The sequence below is a fragment of the Equus asinus genome, chromosome 20, assembly GCF_041296235.1.
Source record: "Equus asinus isolate D_3611 breed Donkey chromosome 20, EquAss-T2T_v2, whole genome shotgun sequence".
Lineage (NCBI taxonomy): Eukaryota > Metazoa > Chordata > Mammalia > Perissodactyla > Equidae > Equus > Equus asinus.
Genome location: NC_091809.1, coordinates 73,718,750 through 73,743,364, shown reverse-complemented (window position 1 = coordinate 73,743,364; position 24,615 = coordinate 73,718,750). Strand labels below are relative to the sequence as shown.

General features: G+C 37.4%; 1 protein-coding gene across 1 annotated transcript; it reads left to right on the top strand.

Annotated features, from left to right (window-relative positions):
- The first annotated feature begins 14,781 nt into the window (after positions 1-14,781).
- On the top strand, positions 14,782-23,270 carry TMEM126A (transmembrane protein 126A). Its single transcript, XM_014868023.3, has 5 exons — positions 14,782-15,103; positions 17,872-17,967; positions 20,667-20,860; positions 22,276-22,390; positions 23,035-23,270. Exons 2-5 carry the CDS (start codon positions 17,879-17,881, stop codon positions 23,225-23,227), a joined length of 591 nt encoding a protein of 196 aa, XP_014723509.1. The 5' UTR covers positions 14,782-15,103; positions 17,872-17,878; the 3' UTR covers positions 23,228-23,270.
- The last annotated feature ends 1,345 nt before the right edge of the window (positions 23,271-24,615 follow it).

The window sequence follows — 24,615 nt, the reverse complement described above, 5'->3', positions numbered from 1 at the left end:
TATTCAGCTAATATTGATTCAAGACCTAGTGTATGAAAGACATTTGTATACCATACACTGAGCAAATTAACTAACTTTTTTGAGTGTTTCCTTTTAAAACATACTAATAGATGCTTTACAGTGAGGTTATAAAGATTAAAGTACATGGAACCACCTCGTAGATAGGAGGTGCTCAATAAATGTGTTTACATTGTCTGTTCTCCCTGATGGGTGTATAACAGTGACTAAGATATGGTCCCTACTATGAGAATTTACCTCTTCTCTTGCCTTTTCTCCTCCATTTCCCCCAACTGCCTTAACCATGTGATTTCCCCCCTGCTTTTGTATTGTACTGCATCACATTGCATTGCTTGCAATGTATTGTATTGATTTTCTCCCTGCTTTTGTACAATTATATTGTCTTGTGTAAAGGCAAGTATTTTAATTTCCACATTTAAATAGTAAACTAATAATGAAGAAATGGTGTTCTATGGATGTGGCTGAATTTCATAGAATTTGTTTGCTCACCTTCCTAAGCCTCATTAAAAAAAATTCTTCCAAAGATGCATAACCCATTTTTCCCTACCTTCATCATGCTATCCCTATAAAGACAGTCACACTAACATTAATCCACATGAATAATTGAATCTTGGTATTTCTGAACCCCACCAGCTTCACTAAAGTAACAAAAAACTTCCTAAAAGTCTCCCCTAGATTAGACATAACAGAAGAAAAGATGAGTGAACTTGAAGATATAGCAATACAAACTTCAAAATAAAACTGAAAAAATTTAATAGTATTAGTGAGTAGCTTTACATACCTGTAATTGAAGTCATCAAAGGAGGGAATGAACTGGAAAAAAATTTTTTGAAATATTAATGGCTGAAAATTTTCCAAATTTCCAAAATTTCCCAAACCAGAGATTCAAAGAGTTCTACTCCACGACGCAGGGGGCTCCTGAACTCATCTGCTTCCACAGACACACTGAATCTACAGCTACACACAGAGCAATTCCCTCTGAAATCCAGAAACCAGCTGAGCGGTTCCTACACATCAGGCAAAAGAGAAAATACCCACGCTAAAATGGGTAGGAAAGGCTGAGACACACTCTCACCATAAACCCCACCCCCAACACAGCAAGGTACATTCAGGAGGGAACTCACAACTCCCAGCTTCTCCCTGAAGAGGCAAGAGTTTGGACCCAACACCTAGCACCCCAACATTTAAGACTTCCACCTGAAAGACAGATCCCTAAAACACCCAGCTCTGAGAGCCAAAAGGCTCGCTGCATATGAGACCCACAAGACTACAGCAAACAAAAAAGCATTTGTTAACTGCCAGGAGCACTAACAGCAAGCTATCTCCCCAGGGCTCAGTGCAGAAGGAGCAGGCAAAAAATGCCCATCTCTTAGTTTTCCCTGAATGGAGTCTCTTTGCACACTTTGAAAGATGCTGCTGGAGGGTCAGAATCCTGATTTAACATGCATCTAGAGGTTAACTGCAATCCTCCCTAGATACTAGATACCACGGAAGCCAGCAGTCACCTCTCTCCCTTCTATCCTGGGGCTGCTCCAAGTCACTAGTATCTCCCTGGAAGGAGCTAATATGTCTGTGCCCCCAGCTTTTGTGGCTGTTGCCCAAGAGGCAGGTCCTCAGATCTCCTGACTCTGATAACCAAGGAGCTTCCATTAATTAGTCCCACAGGAATATAGCAAGCAAAGAAGCAGTTCTTAAACTGGCTATACGCCAGGGCTCAATGCAGAAGGAGCAGGCAGAAACCCCCATCTCCCAGTCTTTCCCTAAAATGGGTCTCTGTATACTTTAAAAGATGTTGCCTGAGGTCAGGCTTCTAATTTAGCACGCGTCTAGGAGCTAACTGCAAACCTCTCCAGAGAATACGAAAGCCTGTGGACACCTCCCTTACCCGCTCCCTCTAGCCTGCTCCAAGTCACAGTATCTTCCTGGAAAGACTTTGTACACACATCTGGCACATCAGCTTTAGTGGCTGCTACCTGAGAGACAGGCACCTGGATTGCCTGGCTCTGATAGCCAATGGGGCTTGCATTTGGTAGTGCCACTGGGTTGTAGTAAACAAAAGTCCTAAATGGGCTCAAGAGCAACTCCTCGTTGCTATATACCCCAGCCCAGTGCAGAGGGAGTGGGCAAAAATTCTGAACTACCATTTTCTCCTTGGAAGTGGTCTAACTATGTACTCTCCCAGCTCCTGCCTGAGTGTCCAGCTTTCAACCAGCTTGCATTTAGATGCTGACTAAGATCCCCCGCTTTGAGACACTCATGGATGTTGGCATACCCTCAACTGCTGGGAGCCACTAAGAACAAAGAAGGTGACTTGGACAATCACAAAAGTTTGAGAGACAACCAGGAAAATAAGCCAGCTAATTGATGAAATTCATCTCCTACATGAGACCATGGACAGCCACATGCAAAAGAATAAAACTGGACCCCTATCTCACACATACACAAAAATCAACTCAAAATGGATTAAAGACTTAAATTTGAGACCTGAAGCCCTAAAACTCCTTAAAAAAAAAAAAAAAACAGGGGGTGAGCTCTATGACATCAGTCTTGGCACAAATTTTTGGGATTTGACATCAAAAGCACAAGCAACCAACATAAAAATAAACAAGTAGGATTACATCAAACTAAAAGGTTGCACAGCAAAGGAAACCATCAATAAAATGAAAAGGCAACCTAACAAATGGGAGAAAATATTTGCAAATATATATCTGATAAGCTAATATCCAAAATGTATAAAAAACTCATACAACTCAATAGGAAAAAATACACCAAAATCTGATTTAAAAATGGGCAGTAGATCTGAACTGACATTCTTTCAAAGAAGATAGACAAATGGCCAACAGGTGCATGAAAAGATGCTCAACGTCACTAATCATCAGGGAAATGCAAATCTAAACCACAATGAGATAGCACCTCACACATGTTAGAACAGCTATCAAAAGACAAGAGACAACAAGTGCTGCTGAGGATATGGAGAAAAGGGAAGCCTTGTGAACTGCTTGTGGGAATGTAAATAGGTGCAGCCACTATGGAAAACAGTTCCTCAAAAAATTAAAAATAGAACTACCATATGATCCAGCAATCTCATTCCTGCGTATATATCCAAAGGAAATGAAACATGACATCAAATGGATAACTGTACTTCTGTGTTTACTGCAGCATTATTCACAATAGTCAATATGTGGAAACAACCTTAGTGTCCATCAACAGATAAATAAGATGTGAGATATATATTTCATTTTATATATATATATATACACACATATATAGTATATATCCTTTGTATATATGTACACAATAAGGTATAACCCTATATTATGATATATTATATGCAGTTCTTATAATTGGATAATTATAATATTGTAAATAATAATATAGCCAGCCCTGGTTGTCTAGTGGTTAAGATTTGGTACTTTCACTGCCGCAGCCTGGGTTCATTTCCTGGTCAGGAAACCACACCACCCACCTGTTGGTTGTCATACTGCGTTTCTGTGATACTGAAAGCTATGCCACCGGTATTTCAAACATCAGCAGGGTCACTCATGGTGAACAGGTTTCATGGGAGCTTCCAGACTAAGACAGACTAGGAAGAAGGACCTGGCCACCCAATTCCAAAAATACTGGCCATGAAAATGCTATGAATAGCAGCAGAGCATTGTCTGATATAGTGCCAGAAGATGAAAGGATGGCGTAAAAAGTCCAAGCAGGGTTCCACTCTACTGTACACAGGGTCACTAGGAGTTGGAATCAACTCAACAGCACTAACAACAAAATAATAATATATATCACACACTTTATGTATGTGTGTGTGTGTGTGCGTGTATATATATATATATATACAGTAATATATAATAATATTACTCAGCCATGAGGAAGAAGGAAATCCTGCTATATGCAACAACATAGATGGAACTTGAGGTCATTATGCTAAGTGAATTAAGCCTGATAGAAAAAGAAAAATACCTCACAGTATCATTTATAAGTGGCATCTAAAAAAAAAAGTCAAACTCATAAAAGCAAAGAGTAGAAAACTGGTTACCTAGGGCTGGGGGTAGGGAAATAGGAAGAGGTTTGTAAAAGGGCATAAACTTTCAGCTATAAAATGAATAGGTTTCAGGAGTTATGTAAAACATGATGACTATAGTTGACAACACTACCATATAATTGAGATTCACTAAGAGAGTAGAATTAAATGTTCTCACAACACAAATGATAAATATATGAGGTGATGGATCTGTTAATTAAATAGACAGGGGTAATCCTTTCACAATGTATATGCATATCAAATCACCATGGTGTACACTTTAAATAACTTAAAATTTTATATGTTAATATACCTCAAAAAAGCTGAAATTTTTTAAAACCCCAGATTCAAGAAGCTCAATGACTTCCAAGCAAAAGAAATATGAGAAAAACTTCCCTCATACCACATTATAATGAAATTACTTAAAACTAGTAATAAAGAGAAAAATCTTAATAGGAGACAGAGAAATGACAAGAATGACAATAGATTTCTCACAGGTAACAATGATGGCCAGAAAACAATAGAGCAAAACCTTTAAAGTACTAACATTATAAAAAAGAAAAGTCAGGGGCCGGCCCAGTGACGTAGTAGTTAAGTTTGTGTGCTCCACTTCAGCAGCCTGGGGTTCACAGGTTCAGATCCCAGGGGGACATAGCACCCTGTCAGGCCATGCTGTGGTGGCATCCCAGATAAAACAGAGGAAGATTGGCAGAGATGTTAGCTGAGCAACAATCTTCCTCAAGCAAAAAGAGGAAGATTGGCAACAGATGTTGGCTCAGAGCCAATCTTCCTCAAAAAAAAAGTCAAACTAGAATTCTATAGCTAGCAGAAATATTTTTCAAAAACTAAGGCTAAATACAAAGAATGATGTCAGCAAGATGGTGGAATACAAAGCTATAGCCCCTCCTTTTCTCATGGAGACATGGATTTAACAATACACAGCCCATGTGCCTTTGTGAGAAACCCAGAAACCAGTTAAAAGGATCCTCTACCCCAAGTGAGCACTAAGTCAACTGCTGCAAAGTCAGTAGGAAAATTCATAACACCTTCTCTTGCCAGAATCCCTAGCCCCTGCATGATGTGGCACATTTAGTGGGAAATTCCTAACTCCCATCTTCTCCCTGGTGAGAGAAAGGAGTGGAACCTACATCCATCATTCTGAGTTTTAGGGAGACTGCCCAAAGGACCATTTCCTGCATTACCTGATTCCAAGTACTGACAGCAATGCGGTGCCAGATTTGGGACGCCTAAGAACAAAGACAATCAAGGTGCACCAGAGTCTTCATGACCACGTAAGTAGAGCTCCAATATTGCGGCTTACCACAGCACCAAAGAGGCCGCAGTACCACAGAGAGACACCAGAGGGAGCTCTTGAGAAGAAACTGGCAAACCGTTTTAAGCACAAGAGGAGATTTCTTTGGTCTCCAGAATCTCTAACCAGGCTGAGTGGACAAAGTTCTCTCTGCAAAAGCAGATCAAAAAATCTGGGTGTGATGGCTGATTCTTCAAATGCCGAAATCCTGACAAAAATAAACAAACCATACAAAAGAAACAAGGAAAATGGCACATATAAACAAATTAAATCTCTAGACTAACCCTAAAGAAGTGGAGATATATTAATTACCAGAAAAGAATTCAAAATTACTGTCATAAGGATACTCAATGAATTTTTTAAAAGCACAGATAGACAACTAAATGAAATCAGAAAAACGATGCATGAACAAAATAAGAATATCAATAAAGAGATAGAAGCTATGAAGAAGAACCAGACAGAAATTCGGGAACTTAAGAATACAATATCCTTTTTTAAAAAAATGAAAAAAAAATTACTAAAAGGACTCAAGAGCAGAGTTGAACAGTCAGAAGAAAAAAATTAATGAACTCGAACATAAGATTTTCAAAGTTCTGGAAGAGGAGCAAAAAGGAAAAAGAATAAAGACAAATGAAGAGAGCCTAAGGCACTTTTGGGACATTATCAAATGGAACCTTATGCATTATGTGAGTCCCAGAAGGAAAAGAAAGAAAGAAAGGAGCAAAGAACCTATTTGAAGAAATAATGGCTAAAATCTTCCCAAATCCTCGGAAAGTAAAGGACATACAAAATCAAGAAGCTCAAGGAACTCCAATCAGGAAAAATCTAAAGGGATCTACAAGGAGAGACATTACTAAAAGAGGCAATTGAGAGGATGTGACCACCGATTGACCCATGAGCTGGACCTGGGCAATTGGAGTGCCTCACCTCCTCTCCTGTTCTTGGAATGTACATTCTGCACGATGAAATGAAACTAGAAATAAACAGTAGGAGGAAAACAGGAAAATCCACATATATGTGGAAACTAAACAATGCATTCTCTTTTTTAAAATTTATTACTCAAATAATTCTATTCTATTCTATATATTAATTTAAATGTTTCTTCAATAGGTATAACTAAAATCCCTCAAATTTCAGTTCAAATATATTCACTGTTTAGTGTAAACCAAATCCTTCTTATTGTGTTTAAACCAATTTACGTCAGTGTCAGGAGAGGCAGCATACCATGTGCCCTCCGGCATGTCCTTGCTGAGTGTGTGAAACTGTAAGCCTCACCTGTCCTCTGACACTGCGCCCTTTCTACAGCTAGTCACACAGGCAATTAATAAGTCAAGGCCACCACAGCTGACTATCATACAATTCCCTTCATTTTTTTGCCACTGCTCACTTTTTAATCAGATTTTTGGGGGTTCTTTTTGCTATCAAGTTGCATGAGTTTTTACATATTTTGGATATTAACCCCTTATCAGACATATGATTTGAAAATATTTTCTCCCATTCAGTAGGTTGCCTTTTCATTTTGTCGATGGTTTCCTTTGCTGTAGAGAAGCTTTTTAGTTTGATGTAGCCCCACTTGTTTATTTTTGCTTTTGGTGTCAAATTTAAAAAATCATTGCCAAGATCAATGTCAAGGAAACAATGTACTCTTAAACAACCAATGGGTCAGAAAAAAATCATAAGTGAATTTAGGAAATATCTGGAGACAAAGAAAAACAAAACTACAACATATCAAAACTTATAGATGCGGTGAAATCCATACTAAGAGGGAAGTTTATAGCAACAAATGCATTTAAAAAGCAGGATCTCAAATCAGCAACCTAACCTTGCACCTCAAGGAACTAGAAAAAGAAAACAAACTAAACCCAGAGTTACAGAAGGAAGTAAACAATAACGATTAGAGCAGAAGTAAGTGAAACAGAGAATAGAAAAAAATTAATGAAACCAATAGGTGGTTTTTTGAAAATTTACAAAATTGACAAACCCTTAGCTATGCTAAGAAAATAAGAAAGAAGACTCAGCTAAAATTAGGAATGAAAGGAGGGAAGTTACAACTGATGTCACAGAAATAAACAGGAATATAAGAGACTACTATAAACAACTATAAGTCAAGAAATTGGATAACTTGGAAGAAATGGAAAAATTCCTAGAAACATATAACCCACCAAGACTAAATCATGAAAAAATAAAAAATCTGAACAGACCTATAACTAGGAAGGAGATTGCAGCCATAAATTTAAAAACTCCCAACAAAGACAAGTCCAAGACCAGATGGCTTCCCTGGAGAGCTGTACCAAGCACTTAAAAATGAATTAATAACAATTCTCCTCAAACTCTTGTGAATTGAAGAGGAGGGAACACTCTCAAACTCGTTCTGGTTTATCTGATACCAAAACCAGATAAAGACACAAGAAAACTATAGACCAATATTCCTGATTAATATTGATGCAAAAGGGGCTGGCCTGGTGGTGCAGCAGTTAAGTGTGCACGTTCCACTTCGGTGGCCTGGGGTTCACCAGTTCGGATCCCAGTACAGATATAGCACCACTTGTCAAGCCATGCTGTGGTACGCATCCCACATAGAAAGTGTAGGAAGACGGGCACAGATGTTAGCTCAGGGCCAGTCTTCCTCGGCAAGAAAAGGAGGATTGGCAGCAGTTAGCTCACGACTAATCTTCCTCAACAAACAAAACAAAACAAACAAACAAACAAAAAATATTGATGCAAAAATCTTAAACAAAATGCTAGCAAACTGAATTCAACAGCACATTAAAAGGATCATACACCATGACCAAGAGGAATTTATACTTGGAATGCAAGTATGGCTCAATATACAAAATCAATCAATGTAACACACCACATTAGCAAAATCAAAGACAAAACCACATGATTATCTCAACCAATGTAGAACAATTCAACACTGTTTTATGATAAAAGTTACTCAACAAACTAGGGTTGGAAGGAAACTATTTCAACATAATAAAAGCCACATATGAAAATTTCATAGCTAATATCATACTCAATGGTAGAAGACTGAAATCCTGTCCTTAAGATAAATCACAAGGCGAGAATGCCCACTCTTGCCAATAGTATTCAACATAGCAATAGAAGTTCTAGCAAAAGTAATTAAACAAGAAAAAGAAATTGGAAAAAAAAAGTAAAATTATCTCTGTTCACAAATGACATGATCTTATATGTAGAAAAACCTAAAAATTCCAGAAAAAAACTGTTACACCTAAAAACAATTTCAACAAAGTTGCAAGATACAAAATCAACACACAAAAATTAGTTATGTTTCTCAACACTAACAATGACCAATTCAAAAAGGAAATTAAGAACAATCCCATTTACTACAGCATTGGGAAAGATAAAATACTTAAGAATAAACTTAACCAAGGATGTGAAAGCTCCTTCATTCAAAACTACAAAACATCGCTAAAAATATCAAAGAAGATACAAATAAATGGAAAGACACCCCGTGCTTGTGGATTAGATCCTCAATATTGTTAAAATGTTCATACAACCCGAAGGGGCTGGCCCAGTGGCATAGTGGTTAAGTTTGCGTGCCCTGCTTCAGTGGCCCAGGGTTTGCAGGTTCAGATCCTGGGTGCAGACCTACATACTGCTCATCGAGCTATGCTGTGGCAGCATCTCACATACAAAATGGAGGAAGATTGGCACAGATGTTAGCTCAGGGACAATCTTCCTCACCACAAAAAAAAAAAGTTCATACAACCCCAAATGATCTACATATTCAATGCAATCCCTATCAAAATTCCAATGACATTTTTTGCAGAAATAGAAAAAATCCTAAAATTTATATGGAATCTCTAGGAACCCTGACTAGTCAAAGCATTCTTGAAAAAGAACAAAGCTGGAGCCCTCACACTTCTTGATCTCAAAACATACTACAAAGCAATAGTAATTAAGATGATGTGGTGCTGACATAAAGATAGATATATGAACCAAAGGAAAAAGATATTCCAGAAATAAATCATTGGATATATGGCCAAATGATTTTTGACAAGGGTGTCAAAACTATACAATGGGAAAAGAATTGTGTCTTCAACAAATGGTGTTTGGAAAACTGGATATCCACATCCAAAAGAATGAAGTTGAACCTTTTCTGTACTCCATATCCAAAAATCTAACTCAAAATGGATTAAAGACCTAAATGTAAGACCAGAAACTACAAAACTCCTAGAAGACATAGGGGAAAGCTTCAGGACATTGGACTTGGCAATGATTTCTTGGCTATGATACCAAAAGCACAGACAACAAAATCAAAAATAGACAAATGGGAGTACATCAAACTTAAAAACTTATTCATGTCAAACAAAACAATCAACAGAGTGAAAAGGCAACCTATGGTATAGGAGAAAATAACTGCAAGTCATGTATCTGATAAAGGGTTAATATCCAGAATATATAAGGAGCTCTACAATGCAACAATAAGAACAAAAACAATCCAATTAAAATATGGGCAAATAACCTGAATAGATAGTTCCCTGAAGAATACATACAAATGGCCAGTGAGCACATAAATAGATGCTCAATATCACTAATAATTAGGGACATGCAAATCAAAAGCACTGTCAGATATCCCTTCATACCCGTCAGGATGGCCACTCTCAAAAGAACAGAAAATAACAAATGCTGGAGAGAACACAGAGAAGTTGGAAACCTTGTGCACAGTTGGTAGGAAGGCAAAATAGTATAGTCATTACAGAAAATAGCATGGAGTTTCCTCAAAAAAATAAAAATAGAAATACTAAGTGATACAGCAATATCACTTTTGAGTATATATTCAGTAGAATTCAAAGCAGAGTCTTGAAGAGATATTTGCATACCCACGTTCATGACAGTGTTATTCACAATAACCAAATGGTGGAATCAACCCAAATGTCCAATAATGGATGAATGAATAAAGAAAATGTGGCATACACATATACGTACACTGGAATATTATGCAGCCTTAAAAAAAGAAGGAAATCTTGTCACATACTACAAAATAAGTGAACCTCGAGGACATTATGCTAAATAAAATGTCAGTCACAAAAGTACAAATAATATATGATTCCACTCATATGAAGTATCTAACGTCAACAAATTCATAGAAACAAAGTAGAAAGGTGGTTACCAAGGGCTGGGGGAGTGAAGAGGAGTATTCAGTTTTTAGTGGGTATAGAGTTTCAGTGTTCCATGATGAAAAAATTCTAGACATCTGTTGCATAACAATGTGAATATACTTAACACTACTGAACTATACACTTAAAAACGGTTCACATAGTAAATCTAATGTTATGTGTTTTTTACCACAATTTTAAAAACTAAAGCTAAATACCTTTTAGACTTGCAAAATGTGAAAGAATTCACCACCAGAAGATTTACATTCTAAGAAATGTTAAAGAGAGTACTTTGGGGAGAAGGAAAATGATATCAGATGGAATACGGGTCTATAAAAAGAATGAAGAGCACTAGAGATGGCAAATATGTGGATAAATATAAATTTTCTTTTTTAAAAAAAATTCTTTCAAGAAAAATGAAATAAATTGAATTGTCAAATTGAACTAAAAAATAATAACTATGTATTGTGTGGTTTATAACATATGTAGAAGTAAATGTGGGACAACAATAACACAAAGACCAAGAAGAAAGAAATGAAAATATAGTGTTTAAACATTCTCATACCATATGTAAAGTGGTACAATATTACTTGCAGATATCTTGTGATAAGTTAAAGATGATGTTGTGGGTTAAATTGTGCCCCTCCAAAATATATTTTGAAGTTCTATTCCCTTAGAACATGTAAATGTGTCCTTACTTGGAAATAGGGTCTTTGCAGATGCAACTAAGACGAGGAAAACTGGATTAGGATGAGCCCTTAAACAATGACTGGTGTCCTTATAAGACAAGAGAAAGTTGGGTACACAGACACAAACAGAGGGAAAGTGACCATGTGAAGACAGAAGCACAGATTGGAAAAATGGATCTATAAGCCAAGAGACACCAAGGATTGCCAGCATACATCAGAAGCTAGGAGAGAAGAATAAAACAGATTGTCCTTCAGCACTTCCAGCAGGAAATGAACCCTGCCAATACATTGACTTCAAACTTCTAGCCTCCAAAACAGTGAGTAAATAAAGTTGTTGTTTTAAGTCCCCTAGTTTGTGGTACTTTCTCACAGTAGTCTGAGGAAACTAATATAGATGTATACCATACATGCTAAGCAATCATTACAATTTTTTAAAAGAATTATAGCTAATAGGCCAACAAAGGAATAAAATGGAATAAAAAATATTCAATTACTCCCCAAAAAAGCAGAAGAAAGGAAAAGGGGAATGTAGAACAGACAGTACAAATAGAAAACAAAAAGCAGGATGATAGATTGAAACCCTAGAATATATAAATAATATTAAATATAAGTGGTCTAAACATCTCTTTCATTAAAAGTCAGAAATTGTCAATTTAGATAAAAAACAAAATCCCATTATATACTACCTACAAGAAGCCTGCTTTAAATACAAAGGTACAAATAGGTTAAAAGTAAAAGGATGGGAAAAGCTACGTCAGTTAACACTAATCAAAAGAAAGATATTGCAGTGGCTATATTAATATTAAACAAGGTAAGTTGCAAGGCAAAAACTATGTCCAAGGATTAAGAAAGTTATTTCATAATGATACAGGGATCAATTAATCCTAAATGTTTATTCATGTAACAATTGAGCTTCAAAATACATAAGCAAGAGCTGGTAGAACTGAAAGGAGAAATCGGAAAATTCTCATAACAGTTGGAGATTTCACCAACCTTCCCTCAATAATTGATAGAACAAGTTGGTAGAAATTCAGAAAGGATAAGGAAGTCTTAAACAACGCTATCAACCAACTTGTGCTAATTGATGTTTCTGAACACTTGGCACAACGACAGCAGCAAGTACATTCTTTTCAATCACACAGAGAACATTTACCAAAATGGACCAGAATCTGGGCTATAAATATCAATAAATTTAAAAGGATTCAAATCATACAATGTATAATATATACAAATACATTTTCTGACCACAATGGAACTGAATTAGAAATCAATGACAGAAAGTTATTTGGAAAATTGGGACTATTAGGAGACCAACACACTTCCAAATATCCCATAGGTCAAAGGAAAAAGCAAACAGGAACTGGAAAGTATTTTGAACTGAATTAAAATAATAAACAACCTTTCAAAATCCGTGAGATACAATTAAGGCAGTACTTGGAGGGAAATTCGTAGCACTAAACACGTATGTTAGGGGGGAAAGAAGATCATCACCTCAGCTTCCTCCTTAAGAAATTGGAAAAAGAGGGGCAACTTAAATCCCAGGTAAGAATAAGAAAGGAAATAATATAGATCAGAGCAGAAAACAGTCAAGTTGAAAACAGAAAAAACAACAAAAAAAATCAATGACACAACTGGTCATTTGAGAAAATTAAAAAAAATGATAAACCATTAGCCAGATTGATCAGACATTAAAGAGAGAAAATACATATGACCTGATATCAAGAAAGAGAGATGTGACCTCACCATAGATTCTACAGATTTTAAAGGATAAGAAAGGAATGTTATCAACAATTTAAGCCAATAAATTTGAGAACTTAGATGAAAGGGACATTTCATCTTGTCTTGTGGAGAACTGATTTTTTATAAAATCTCAGTAGACTAAATTGCTTTTATCACTCCAGAATGGCATGCTACAAATAGTGTACAGCATGAAAATTTAATTTCAAAATTAACTTCAAACCATTAAAAATGAAATTGGAATATGAGTACAAAATGAAGTGTCACATGTGCACACGTTATAAGTAGCATCCTTTTTTTCAGGTATGCTTTTTTTTTGGTGGGTGAAGAAGACTGGCCCTGAGTTAACATCTGTTGCCAATCTTCCTCTTCTTTTTTTTCTCCCCAAATGGGCAGCACATAGTTGTATATTCTAGTTGTGAGTCCTTCTAGTTCTTCCATGTAGGATGCCTCCACAGCATGGCTTGATAAGCAGTGTATAAGTCCATGCCCAGGATCCGAACCAGCACACTCAGGGCCAACAAAGCAGAGCCCCCAAACAACCACTGTGCCACTGGGCCGACCCCAATAGCATAAGAAGCTGATTTTCCCATTCTCTCCTTGGAAACGTTCGAATTGGGACGCATGCTTACTTTCCACTTTGGAATCTGAGGACCCATTTTTATTTCTGGTTCATTGACTAGAAACAATTTGACATCAGGGGGGTCTTCTCCTCCTGCTTGTCCGTGAAGCTTTCCCCTTATCTTGAATACTACTTTCTCCTTTGATAAAGCTCAATGATTTTCAAAGCCACCTTAGTAAGCACTTTTATTGGATTTTCACGGCTAGACAAAATAATCAACGAGAGTGTTATTTCCCCTCCTGTTTCACAGATGAGGAAAGAGGCTGTGAGGATGACAACTGAGACAGAGGTCTTCAGAGGCTTGGTCCAAGATTTCGGTTCTCAACTGTGGAGTGATGGAGCCAACAGCCTCCTTCTCTCTCCAAACAGTTTTTCTTTAGCCAAATTCACCCAAGCCTGCTTTTACAAGCAGTACTTGGCAGGGCACAAGGGGATCATCAGAAAAACAAGCTCCTTCTCCTGAGGTACTCCAATTATGGTGGGACAATTAACCAGATCTTAACATGACACAGGAAGCTAAAGATAAAGGAAGAATAGAAAATCGATGGTGCAAAGAAATCTCAGCTCCTTTTTTACTTCTTTTTAACTAAGTACCCATCACATGCCAAGGGCTGTGCAGTTATACCCCTTGCCAACACTATGAGGTAGGCTTTTGATGGGGTTCAGGGCAGGCCTCCCCAAGATGTGCCACTCTGGTATGCGGATTATTTTGAGCTGAAGACAATAAGGGCTCAGACTCAGGAAGAACATTCCACCTTTCCCCTCTAAGCGCCTAAAAGAAATTTAAAATAAAGGCCTGTCCCCGGGACAGGCCATCACCATAGATAACTTTGGGTTCCAGTAGACTGGGAGGATCCTTGCTAAGCCCACTCTTATCAAAGTTCTATTTACCAAACATTTGCTTTTCCATTTCCACGTGAGTTGCCTTCCTGCCCTTTGAAGCCCCAAATCACTACCCCAAATGTCCTCCTTGTCTGTAGCTGAAGATACTTAAACAGGCAGCCTCAGCTAGTTGGCTGAGTTACTCACTTTCTCCTGAGTTTCTCCCATATATACATGCTAGTCAACTTTGATTTTCTCCTGCTAACCTTCCTTTTTAATTATTTGACCAGCCATAAGAACCTTAAGGAAAAGGGCTGGGGTGGAAGCGGTTCTCTCACTTTCCGAACACTTTATTGGCTAGGAAGTCAAATAACGTGCCAAAAGTAGGAGCAGGTTTAGGGTCATGCAGCTTTCATCTCCAAATTTCACAATTTCTACAAGCTCTGTCCTGTAAGGCGGAAGAACGCTGTAACACATAAGAAGGCTGTAAGCCACAGCCTGTAGGCTGGCCAAACCCCACCGCTGGGCGGCCTAGCACCTCCCAGGGCTGGAAGCCCCTCAGAAGGAAGGCGCCGCAGCCTGCAACCTCCCTCCCGGGAGCCCAATCAGCAGCCGCGACCCCACGCCCGCCTCCGGCCGAGTCACGTGTCAGCCAAAGATGGCTGCGCGCGGGCGAGCTGGGTAGAGGTTGCCGTGAGCCCCAGCCTTGCTGAGGAAGACTGGAGGAGGCACCCGCTGCTGGGAGGAGAGCATAAGGTACCGGCGTTCCGGGGGAAGGGGTGCAGAAGATGCCCGGGTGTCAGGAGAAATCCAGCGCGGGAACGAGGTCCCGGGACTGGGTCAGAAGGGGTGGACGGGAGTCGGCCCTAGGGCGCCGACTGTCTCTTCACTTTCCACCCTAGAAGAAAAGATATTTAAATTACACCAATAGGAAAAAAAAATGCCTGCGCTTGAATTTAATCCCGGGTTTACTGCCAGGTGTTGACAGCGTGGCCTTGGCCTAACGATTTTCAGAGGCCTCACTTTTCTCATTGCTTATCTTGGAGCTATTTCAAGCGACGTGAGACAGCTAAGGCAAAAGGCTTTTGAAACGTTTGTAGTATTTAAAGGTGGCGTTGTCTTTGGGATTTATTATTAATAAAGGAGACACAGTGGCCTACTGTGGACTGCCAGTCAGAACTTTTACCGAATTAATGGTGACTCTTAATAGCCACACTGTAGAAATGACTCGTTCACAGAACTCGGAACCTCACCAATATGCAGAGCATAGCACAGAAAACTAGTGATAGCATTAGGCTGGGATTTATGAAGAAATCATTTCTTTCCGACATATGCACCGTGCACTTTATGTATACTGAATTTGTTTATCTCGCCACCACCACTCCCCAACACATAAAATCTTTCAAAGCTAGGGCCTGCCGGTGGCACAGCAGTTAAGTGTGCACGTTCCGCTTCTCAGTGGCCCGGGGTTCGCCGGTTCGGATCCCGGGTGCGGACATGGCACCACTTGGCACGCCATGCTGTGGTAGGCGTCCCACGTATAAAGTAGAGGAAGATGGGCATGGATGTTAGCTCAGGGCCAGTCTTCCTCAGCAAAAAGAGGAGGATTTGGCAGTAGTTCGCTCAGGGCTAATCTTCCTCAAAAAAAAAAAAAAAAAATCCTTCAAAGCTCCTTTAGGGCAGAGATTGTGTCTATCGTGTTATTGTAATCAAGGCCCCCAAAAATTTGGACTGCAGGAAACCTAAATGTAAATTTCTAAGCCTGTACTGTACTTACTGGGTTAATTTTAAGTCTAGGAATATGAAATTTCATTTCACTCAGCATTTTCGAAACGATCTCTCACATTTAACAGGTACCCAATAAATATTTGTTAGTGTTGTAAATTAATTTTGTAGGAAATGGATGGTAGTGAACTAAGAAAATCTCATTTCAGGCATGGCCCAGTGGTTAAGTTCCTGGCTCCGCCTCGGCAGCCCAGGGTTTCTCTGGTTCTGATCCTGGGTGCAGACATGGCGTCCCTTGTCAGGCCATGTTGAGGTGCTGTCCCACATACCCCAACTAGAAGGACCCACAACTAAAATATACAACTATGAACTGGGGGGATTTGGGGAGAAAAAGCAAAAAAAAAAAAAAGATTGGCAACAGTTGTTAGCTCAGGTGCCAATCTTAAAAAAAAAGAATGCTCTGCTTAAAAAAAAAAATCTAATTACATAAAAAAGCATGTTGTTCTTTGCTGTTATCTCTGAACTTTTGCTTTTAACTCTGCTACCCTGAAATCTTGTTTAATGAGCTAAATCTTCATGGTCAAACTCACATTCACCATCCCTCTACTCTGATATTCACAACTACTGCATGGATCAACAAAGTACTGTCCTGTGGGCCAGACAGCCTGTGGCTTGTTTCTGTATGACCAGCCAGCTAAGAATGATTTTTATAAAGAGTTATTTAAAAAAAAAAAAGGTATTCAACAAAGACTGTATGTGACAAAGCCTAAAATATTGTCAGGCCCTTGAAAGGGAAATTTTGCTGCCCTCTGCTCTAGGGTATACCTAGAAGTAAAACTGCTGAGTATCTGTCTTCTACCTACTAAATAATACCAAATTCTTTTACAAAGTAGTCGTACCCAAATTGGGTACAATTTACATTTCCACCAGCAGCATATGAGAGTTTTTGGTTACCCCACATTCTTGCAATTGAAATTGTCAGGTTTTTATTTTAGCTAACGTAGATATATATTGGTATCTCACTGTGGTTTTAATTTTTCTTTCCCTGATTATAACAAAGTTAAGCATATTTTCATGTTTATTGGCTGTTTAGCTTTCCTCTTTATGAAGTGTCTGTTCAAACCTTGTCAATTTTTCTATTGGGTTGTTTGCTTTTTTCTTGCTGATTTGTACTGCTTTACATATTCTGGGTACTAACCACTCCTTTGTCAGTTATATCACAAACGTTTTCTCCCACACTAGCTTATCTTTATGGTATCTATTGATGAACATGTTCTTAATGTTAATTAGTTAATATTAGTGCAATGTCTGTATGTTTAGTGTTACTTGTGAATTAAGAAATTTATTTTTATTATTTTTTTTGCTGAGGAAAATTCACCCTGAGCTAACATCTGTGCCAATCTTCCTGTTTTGTATGTGGGTCTCAGCCACAGCATGGCCGCTGACGAGTGTAGTATGTCCACGCCTGGGAACTAAACCTAGGACTGCTGAATCAGAGCATCTGAACTTAACCACTAGGCCACAGGCTGGCCCCAAGAAATATTTTTAAGGGTTATAAAGACATTCTGTATTTCCTAGGAGCTTTATGTGTTGCCTCTCATCTTCTGGTTTCTGTTTCACTTTGATTTTTTTTTCTTTTGGTATGGTGTGTATGCATTGATTTTTCAGATTATGGATTCAGTCTAGAGTTAAGTCTTTTAAAATTAAATATGTATAGTCTTCAGAAGGCTTTTATAAGCCCCTTTGTTGTTTTTCTATAGATATACATTATTGAAAAATGGTATTTTAATTTTTTTAAGGCTCAAGATGGAAGATCATGAACCAGATGATACTGTCAAGGAAAAAATTTTTTATATCATAACCAGAAAAATTAACCAACTTCCAGAAGCAGAAAGGTAAGACCCCTTCTTAATTTAAAAATATCTTTTACTAGGTGGATTTTCATCGATTCATTATCTCAAATTTATTTGGTTTGAATATAAACAACATAGAATGTCAGAAGGAAACTGAGCCCTTTTTCTTGTCTTGATGAGAAAACCGAGGCCCAGAGAGCTGAGCCATTTGCTTGAAATAGAGGCTAGAATTCTTGTCTTTGGACATATCTAATTATGTGATTTTCACTTTTTCTGTTTGGCTTAGAGTATAGTCAAATGTAAACATTTATGGACTCATTTAAATAACAAAACTTTAAAATGGCTTTAAATCGTCTTCTTTCTCAATTCACTTCCATTATTATGCTTACCAGTGTAAGAGTGCCGTGTAACACACATAGCTAGACATAGCTAGACAAGGAACGTCAGAGAAATGGGATCATGGCTAAAAGATCTTTAAGAGATTAAACAGAAAAAGGTTATATAGGAAAAATACTGATCATTGAAGGCAACACTGAATGAACTACAATTCACTTCCACAAAATATTCTTAGACCTCCTTGGCAAGAAGGCCTGAGTAGGTTTCATTTAAACTGAAAATCTGCGACCAAACAGGATGAAAAGGAGCCAGCCAGGGCATCAGGGAGGGGTACTATCTCAGGCAAAGGGAATGGCATATGCCTAGGCCACAGGAGAACAAGGAGGTTGTCATATTTGAGGAACAAATGTTAGTTAAGTACAAGAGAAGAGGGCATAAGGTTGAAGGAACAGGAAGAGTTTTAAGCTGGATGATGTGATCCAGTTAACATTTCTAAAGAACATTCCAGTTGTTTTTTGGAAAATAGCTTTAAGATAGGAGAGGAAAGGAAGTACAAAGACCAGCTGAAAAACTAGCATAGTAATCCAGGTGAGTGGTGATGGTAGCATGGTGGCAATTGAGATGAAAAACGGATGGCTTTGAAATACAGAGTAATTTCTCACATACCATATATTTCATTGCCACTTGTTAAATTTGATCTTAAATTTCATGTTTAGTTCATATGTCTAGTTATTTTGTGTGTATGTCTTATCAAAAAGTCATGAGTTTCTAGTTGTATAGGCACTTTTTTGGAAAATTGACTGGCAAAGGGGCTGCTAGCTAGTAACAGTTTTGTACTTATTAACTAAAAAATGTGACTTTAAGCCATAGAAAATTAAAATCCGATTAGGAGACAGCAAACTTTCCTATTCAGATTCCAGATCACTCTTTGTTTTATTTATTTATTTATGTTTTTGTTAGAATACTTAACAATAATATATAAATATATTGATAATCATAATTATCAACTTATTAAAATATATATGGTCAAATTACTTATGTCTGAACCTTGGTTCCTATGACTAAAATGGAGATAATGTATATTTCACAGGATTGCTATGAAAATAATAATATTTTAGAGCAAGTGCTTAAGCTTCCCATTCCCTCAAGCTCTCACAAAAATACACAGGTCCTTCATATTTGTGATTTCTGTTGTTGTTATCTGGTAGGTTCTCTAGGCTATCATTACTCTTTAAATATTATCTCACGTACCGTAAGTTTCTAAGCTGCCTCTCTCTTGTACTGCCATTACTATTTTAATAGACTTCTGTTGTATCTCAAGTTTCCATGTGTTTCCTCCTCCAATAATAAACTATGAAAGCACTGAAGTCTGCTTTATGTAGTATATGCTCAGTGGTTGAATGACAAGCACATTATGATTGCAAAGTGATAGGTAAGAAAAGTAATGCCTTATACAATGTAGGAAGCTCAATTAGGAACTCCTAGAAAAGCTGTTTTAAGATAAATGTTAAATTGAAGTTAGAAGTTATTGTGTGGCTAGTTTGCCTAAGTAAGAGTAGTGAGAAATTAAAGAGGTCCCCTGTGTTGTAGATAGCAAGGCAGGTGGTAAAAAAGTTAAGCGATGGGCTGAAGAGTTTGAATTGGAGTATTTTCAATATCCAGCGATTTTAGGTGTAATTTTTTCCCCAAACTAAATAATTCATGGAACATTGCATTTTAAACTCATAATACCTTGGCTTAAAAACCAGTTCTACCACTTACTATCTCAAAACATCAATTTATTCTCTTTATTTCAATGGGTTGTTGTCAAGTACCTGGCATGTTAGCACTCCTCCAAGCCCCCAACCCTGACTAATGCTTCAGAGAAAAGCGAAAGGAAATCTATTACCTCCACCTTTTTGAATGCCTTCTGTGTCAGGTGCTATTGAAACCAAGACGAATATATCTTTGTATCCATTGTCTTCAAGTTGTTTAAAGCCTAGTGGGGAAGCCTGACATGTAAATCAATGATTATACGATACTACCACCTTATAATGTGTTGTGCTAGAGAGGTAATCATTGGGTATTGTGGGAGCCCAGAGGAGAGGCATTCAAATCACTCTTCAGAAGCTCTTCTTGCTATACTAATGTCCTTTGCAAAATCCCAAAATACATTTTGCAAAATCCAAATGTTTCACTGTATCCTTAAGTATTGACAAATTCAAAAGCCTTTTAGCATAAAAAAAATCTATATGTAAAACATAAGGATTTTAAAAGGTTCTTGTTTTTCGAGCTCTAAGTGTTAAATGTTGTATCTTGTTATTCCTTAAGTCCTGATAAATTCTCTAACATGCCAGAATTGTTGGAGAGCTCACACACACAATAGAGCCAAAGAAAAAGTTACTATTTTTTTCTCACCCACTCAGGAATCTACTTGAACATGGATCAACATATATTGGACTTAATGCTGCTCTCTGTGGCCTAATAGCAAACAGCCTTTTTCGACGTGTCTTAAATGTGACACAGGCTCGTATAGCTGCTGGCTTACCAATGGCGGTGATCCCATTTTTGACGGCGCATTTATCTTACAAAGGTTTTGTAAGTTTCCCGTTGAATACAGGTAAATTCTATTTCACTATCACCCGAGAGTTTGCTTTGGTATATATACTTGCACCTTAATCGTTAAATATTAATATCAAGTAGTTATATGCTGTTATGTAGTCAGTGCTTGGATAAGACTGGACCTTGTTAGCCTCTCTATGTAAAGTGGCAGTTAATTCATATTAGTATAGTCTACCAAACAAGTAAAATGCATACATAGCAGTTCCAAATACTTTCCTTCCTAACTTATCTTTCCCACAGTGCTTAGAGTAAGAAATATTTGGAAACTTTTTTTTTTAATGCTGGCTGCCTTAGTTTTTAAAAACATTTTTTTTTTTTGAGGAAGATTAGCCCTGAGCTAATATCTGCTGCCAATCCTCCTCTTTTTGCTGAGGAAGACTGGCCCTGAGCTAACATCCGTGCCCATCTTCCTCTACTTTCTATGTGGGACGCCTACCACAGCATGGCTTGCCAAGTGGTGCCATGTCCACACGCGGGATCTGAACTGGCAAACCCCAGGCCGCCAAAGCGAACATGCAAACTTAACCGCTGTGCCACTGGCTGGCCCCTTTAGAAATATTTTATAGCGAAGTTCCTTAAAGGGAAACAAAATTTTTATGGGAATAAGACTCTTTATGTAATAAATCTCTCAAAGCACTAAATGTATATTAAGAATTATCAAGTATATGGAGACTTGATTTCCTTTAGACAATTTACCATACGTGCTGAGTGCTTTGAGTACAGCTAATCATGAAGTTTTTTGATTAATGATTTCAAATAAAAATCTTACCACTGATGGTGATGGAAAGGGAGGCAGTCCATTTAAATTCTCTTCTGTTAAGTGCTGCTTCAAATTTGTTTAAATTGGATGAGTATATTGCTTGAATCCCCATGATCTGTGTGGAAAGAATTTTTACAATCCAGGGAAACCTACTGCCCAATGAACTGACTGAGTGAAAACTATTAACTTAGCTTTCGATTTTTACTGTACCTTATACTAATTTGGAAATGAATAAAATTATAGAGAATTTTATAAAAATAAAATCACACTATATAGTGTAAAAAAATAAGATTAAGTATAAATTGTAAAAAGAAAAATTCCCATGGGTTAAAAAGTTTCTTGAAGACAGAAAAATATTAGCTCAGGTTTGCTAATTCAAGTGCAGAAAGCTAGAAGCAGTGCAAACTGAGATTATATTCAAGTTCAGAACAAATTAGAGAATTTTTCCTAAGATGGTTTTATCAGTTATTCCTGCCTATTTTAGGTTATCAGGACATGTAATTATACCTTTTAACATGCCTTGTAGAATTGCATTTGCTGTATTACTGCCTGAAAATTGAGTATCTGGGATACATAGAAGGGGACTTTGCATTATTTAAATCATGTTTACTTGACTATCATGACCTTCATTTCCAGAACTAATTTTTTCCTAGGTGACTTGAATTGTGAAACCTGTACCATAACACGGGGTGGACTGGTTGGTCTTGTTTTTGGTGGTCTGTACCCTGTTATCTTGGCTATACCTGTGAATGGTGGCCTAGCAGCCAGGTAGGATTCCTTGTTTTCTCATGATCATTGAAAAACTTAATATATAAATATTTACCTAGAAAATGTACAACTTAAAACAGCAAATACATTTTCTATTTTTAAAGAAATGTTATTTTTTACTTGAAATCGTTAATAAGACTTTTTTCTTATAAGTAATCAAATATTACTTCTCAAGAATTTGAAAACAGTTGTAGAAATTTATCACACCGTACCTCTTGGGTGTATAGATAAGTTCTTAACCTTAATTTGTGTATTGAATGCCACCTACAAAGCTGCAAACAGCACTATGCCTAGCATGAAAGCTACATTATAGACACAATGTTCTGAAGAGTTTGAGCACTTCCACTAAAGAAAACTTTCATCAGAAAATGTCTAGCTCTAAGCCTGCTAGTCCAAAGTAATTGTTATTCTCTGAAGAACTCTGGTATCAAGCAGTCTATGCTATATGAGCCTCCAGGGGTGAAATGAAGGGACAAAAGGAAAGGACAGTTTTTAGGACTAATACACAGTGAAGAGAATAGCATTGCCTTAATCTTTACTAAACTAGTTTTATCTTAAGACTTCTGGGATTAATATATATTGTACAGTTTTGCCACTTGATACAACTATCTTTTCTAGTGAACTGTCTCAATGTTTTCTTACAGGTATGAGTCAGCCCCGCTACCAGAGAAAGGAAACATCTTAACTTACTGGACTAGAATCTCTAAGCCCATCTTTAGAAAGATGTTATTTCCCATTTTGCTTCAGACTGGGTTTGCAGCCTACCTTGGGTCTAGACAATATAAACTAGTGATAAAGGCTCTTCAGTTACCTGAACCTGGCCTAGAATTTCAGTGATGATTAAGCAAATGTGTAAGCAAAAATAAAATTGCAAAAATAACCTATGTCTAATGTGTGAATAAACATAGAGTTGTAATTTATCACATGAGGTACAATTCTGGGACCCACAACAAAAGGCTACACAGGGCAACAAAAGACTGAATACCAGTAAAGGATACCCACTTAAACAAGGGCATAACTTCTCTAGCTTGCCCAGTAATGTTTTTTCCACCTCACTTGCTGTACTCCTGTATATTGGGCAGAGTTTGTCTTTAACACAGGAAAAAATAACCATACAGCAGTTTTCACTGAAGACCTCAAAGAATCCAAGCAGGGATGAAAATGGGGAGAAAAAGGTATCAATATGCTGTAGCAAATGTTACTTAACACTTCATTTTCCCAATTCATTGTTTGCATAGGTATTATGAATCCATAGACTCTTAGAACATATTTAACAACTTTCCTCACAGAGGGATCAATTCCAGTATTCCTGACAGATGGTTATTCAGGCTCAGCTTAAGCTGTTCTAATGAATAGTTACCTACTTCAAACATCACCTTATTTCCATCCTTGGAAAGCTGTATTCTTAGAAGATTGAGGCAAATTCTATCATCTTTGAAGCTTCCACCTAGTACTGTGGGATAGTTCTTTGGAATCACATAGACTCAAGCCTCTTTTTAGCTGTGTGATGCTAAGCAAGTTAACTAACCTCTCCGACCCTCAGTTTCCTCATCAATAAACTTACTCAAGGTTGGTATTACATATGTAAGGTGCCTAACATAGCACCTAATATATCAGGCACTCATCTCAGTTCTTTAAACCATTTTCTTATGTGACAGCATCTAAATCAGCATTGTCCAAAAGGACTTTCTGTGATGATGGAAATGTTTTCTCTGACTGACAATATGTTAGCCACTAGCTGTATGTGGCTGCTGAGCACCGGAAATGTGACTAGTGTAACTGAACAACTGGATTTTTACTTTTAATTTAAAATTTTAGCCATAGGCTAATGGCTACAGTATTGGACAGCAGAGATCTAGACCAACACCTTCTTATGAAACAAGCCAGTCATACCAAACAAAATAGAGTGCCATACTAGATCATATTCACAAGCATCTTAACTATTCCTTCCAAATACAGTGAAATGTCTGTTAAGTAATCTTATGCTATTTAGGATTATATGAAAACAGAATTTTAGCCTGTCACCTAGAAAAGGCAGCTTCATTAGTGAAAGAGGCTCTCAGTGTCTCTTTAAAGAAAATAAGCAGTGCAGCAAAAAGATTTAAAATTCAAGTGAAATAAACAAAATACATTTTCAGTTTTTCAGAAAGCAAAGATTATTCGTTCTTTCAACAGGTACCTAAAATGTATTCCCCGTACCAAATTTATACAAGAAATAATCCCAA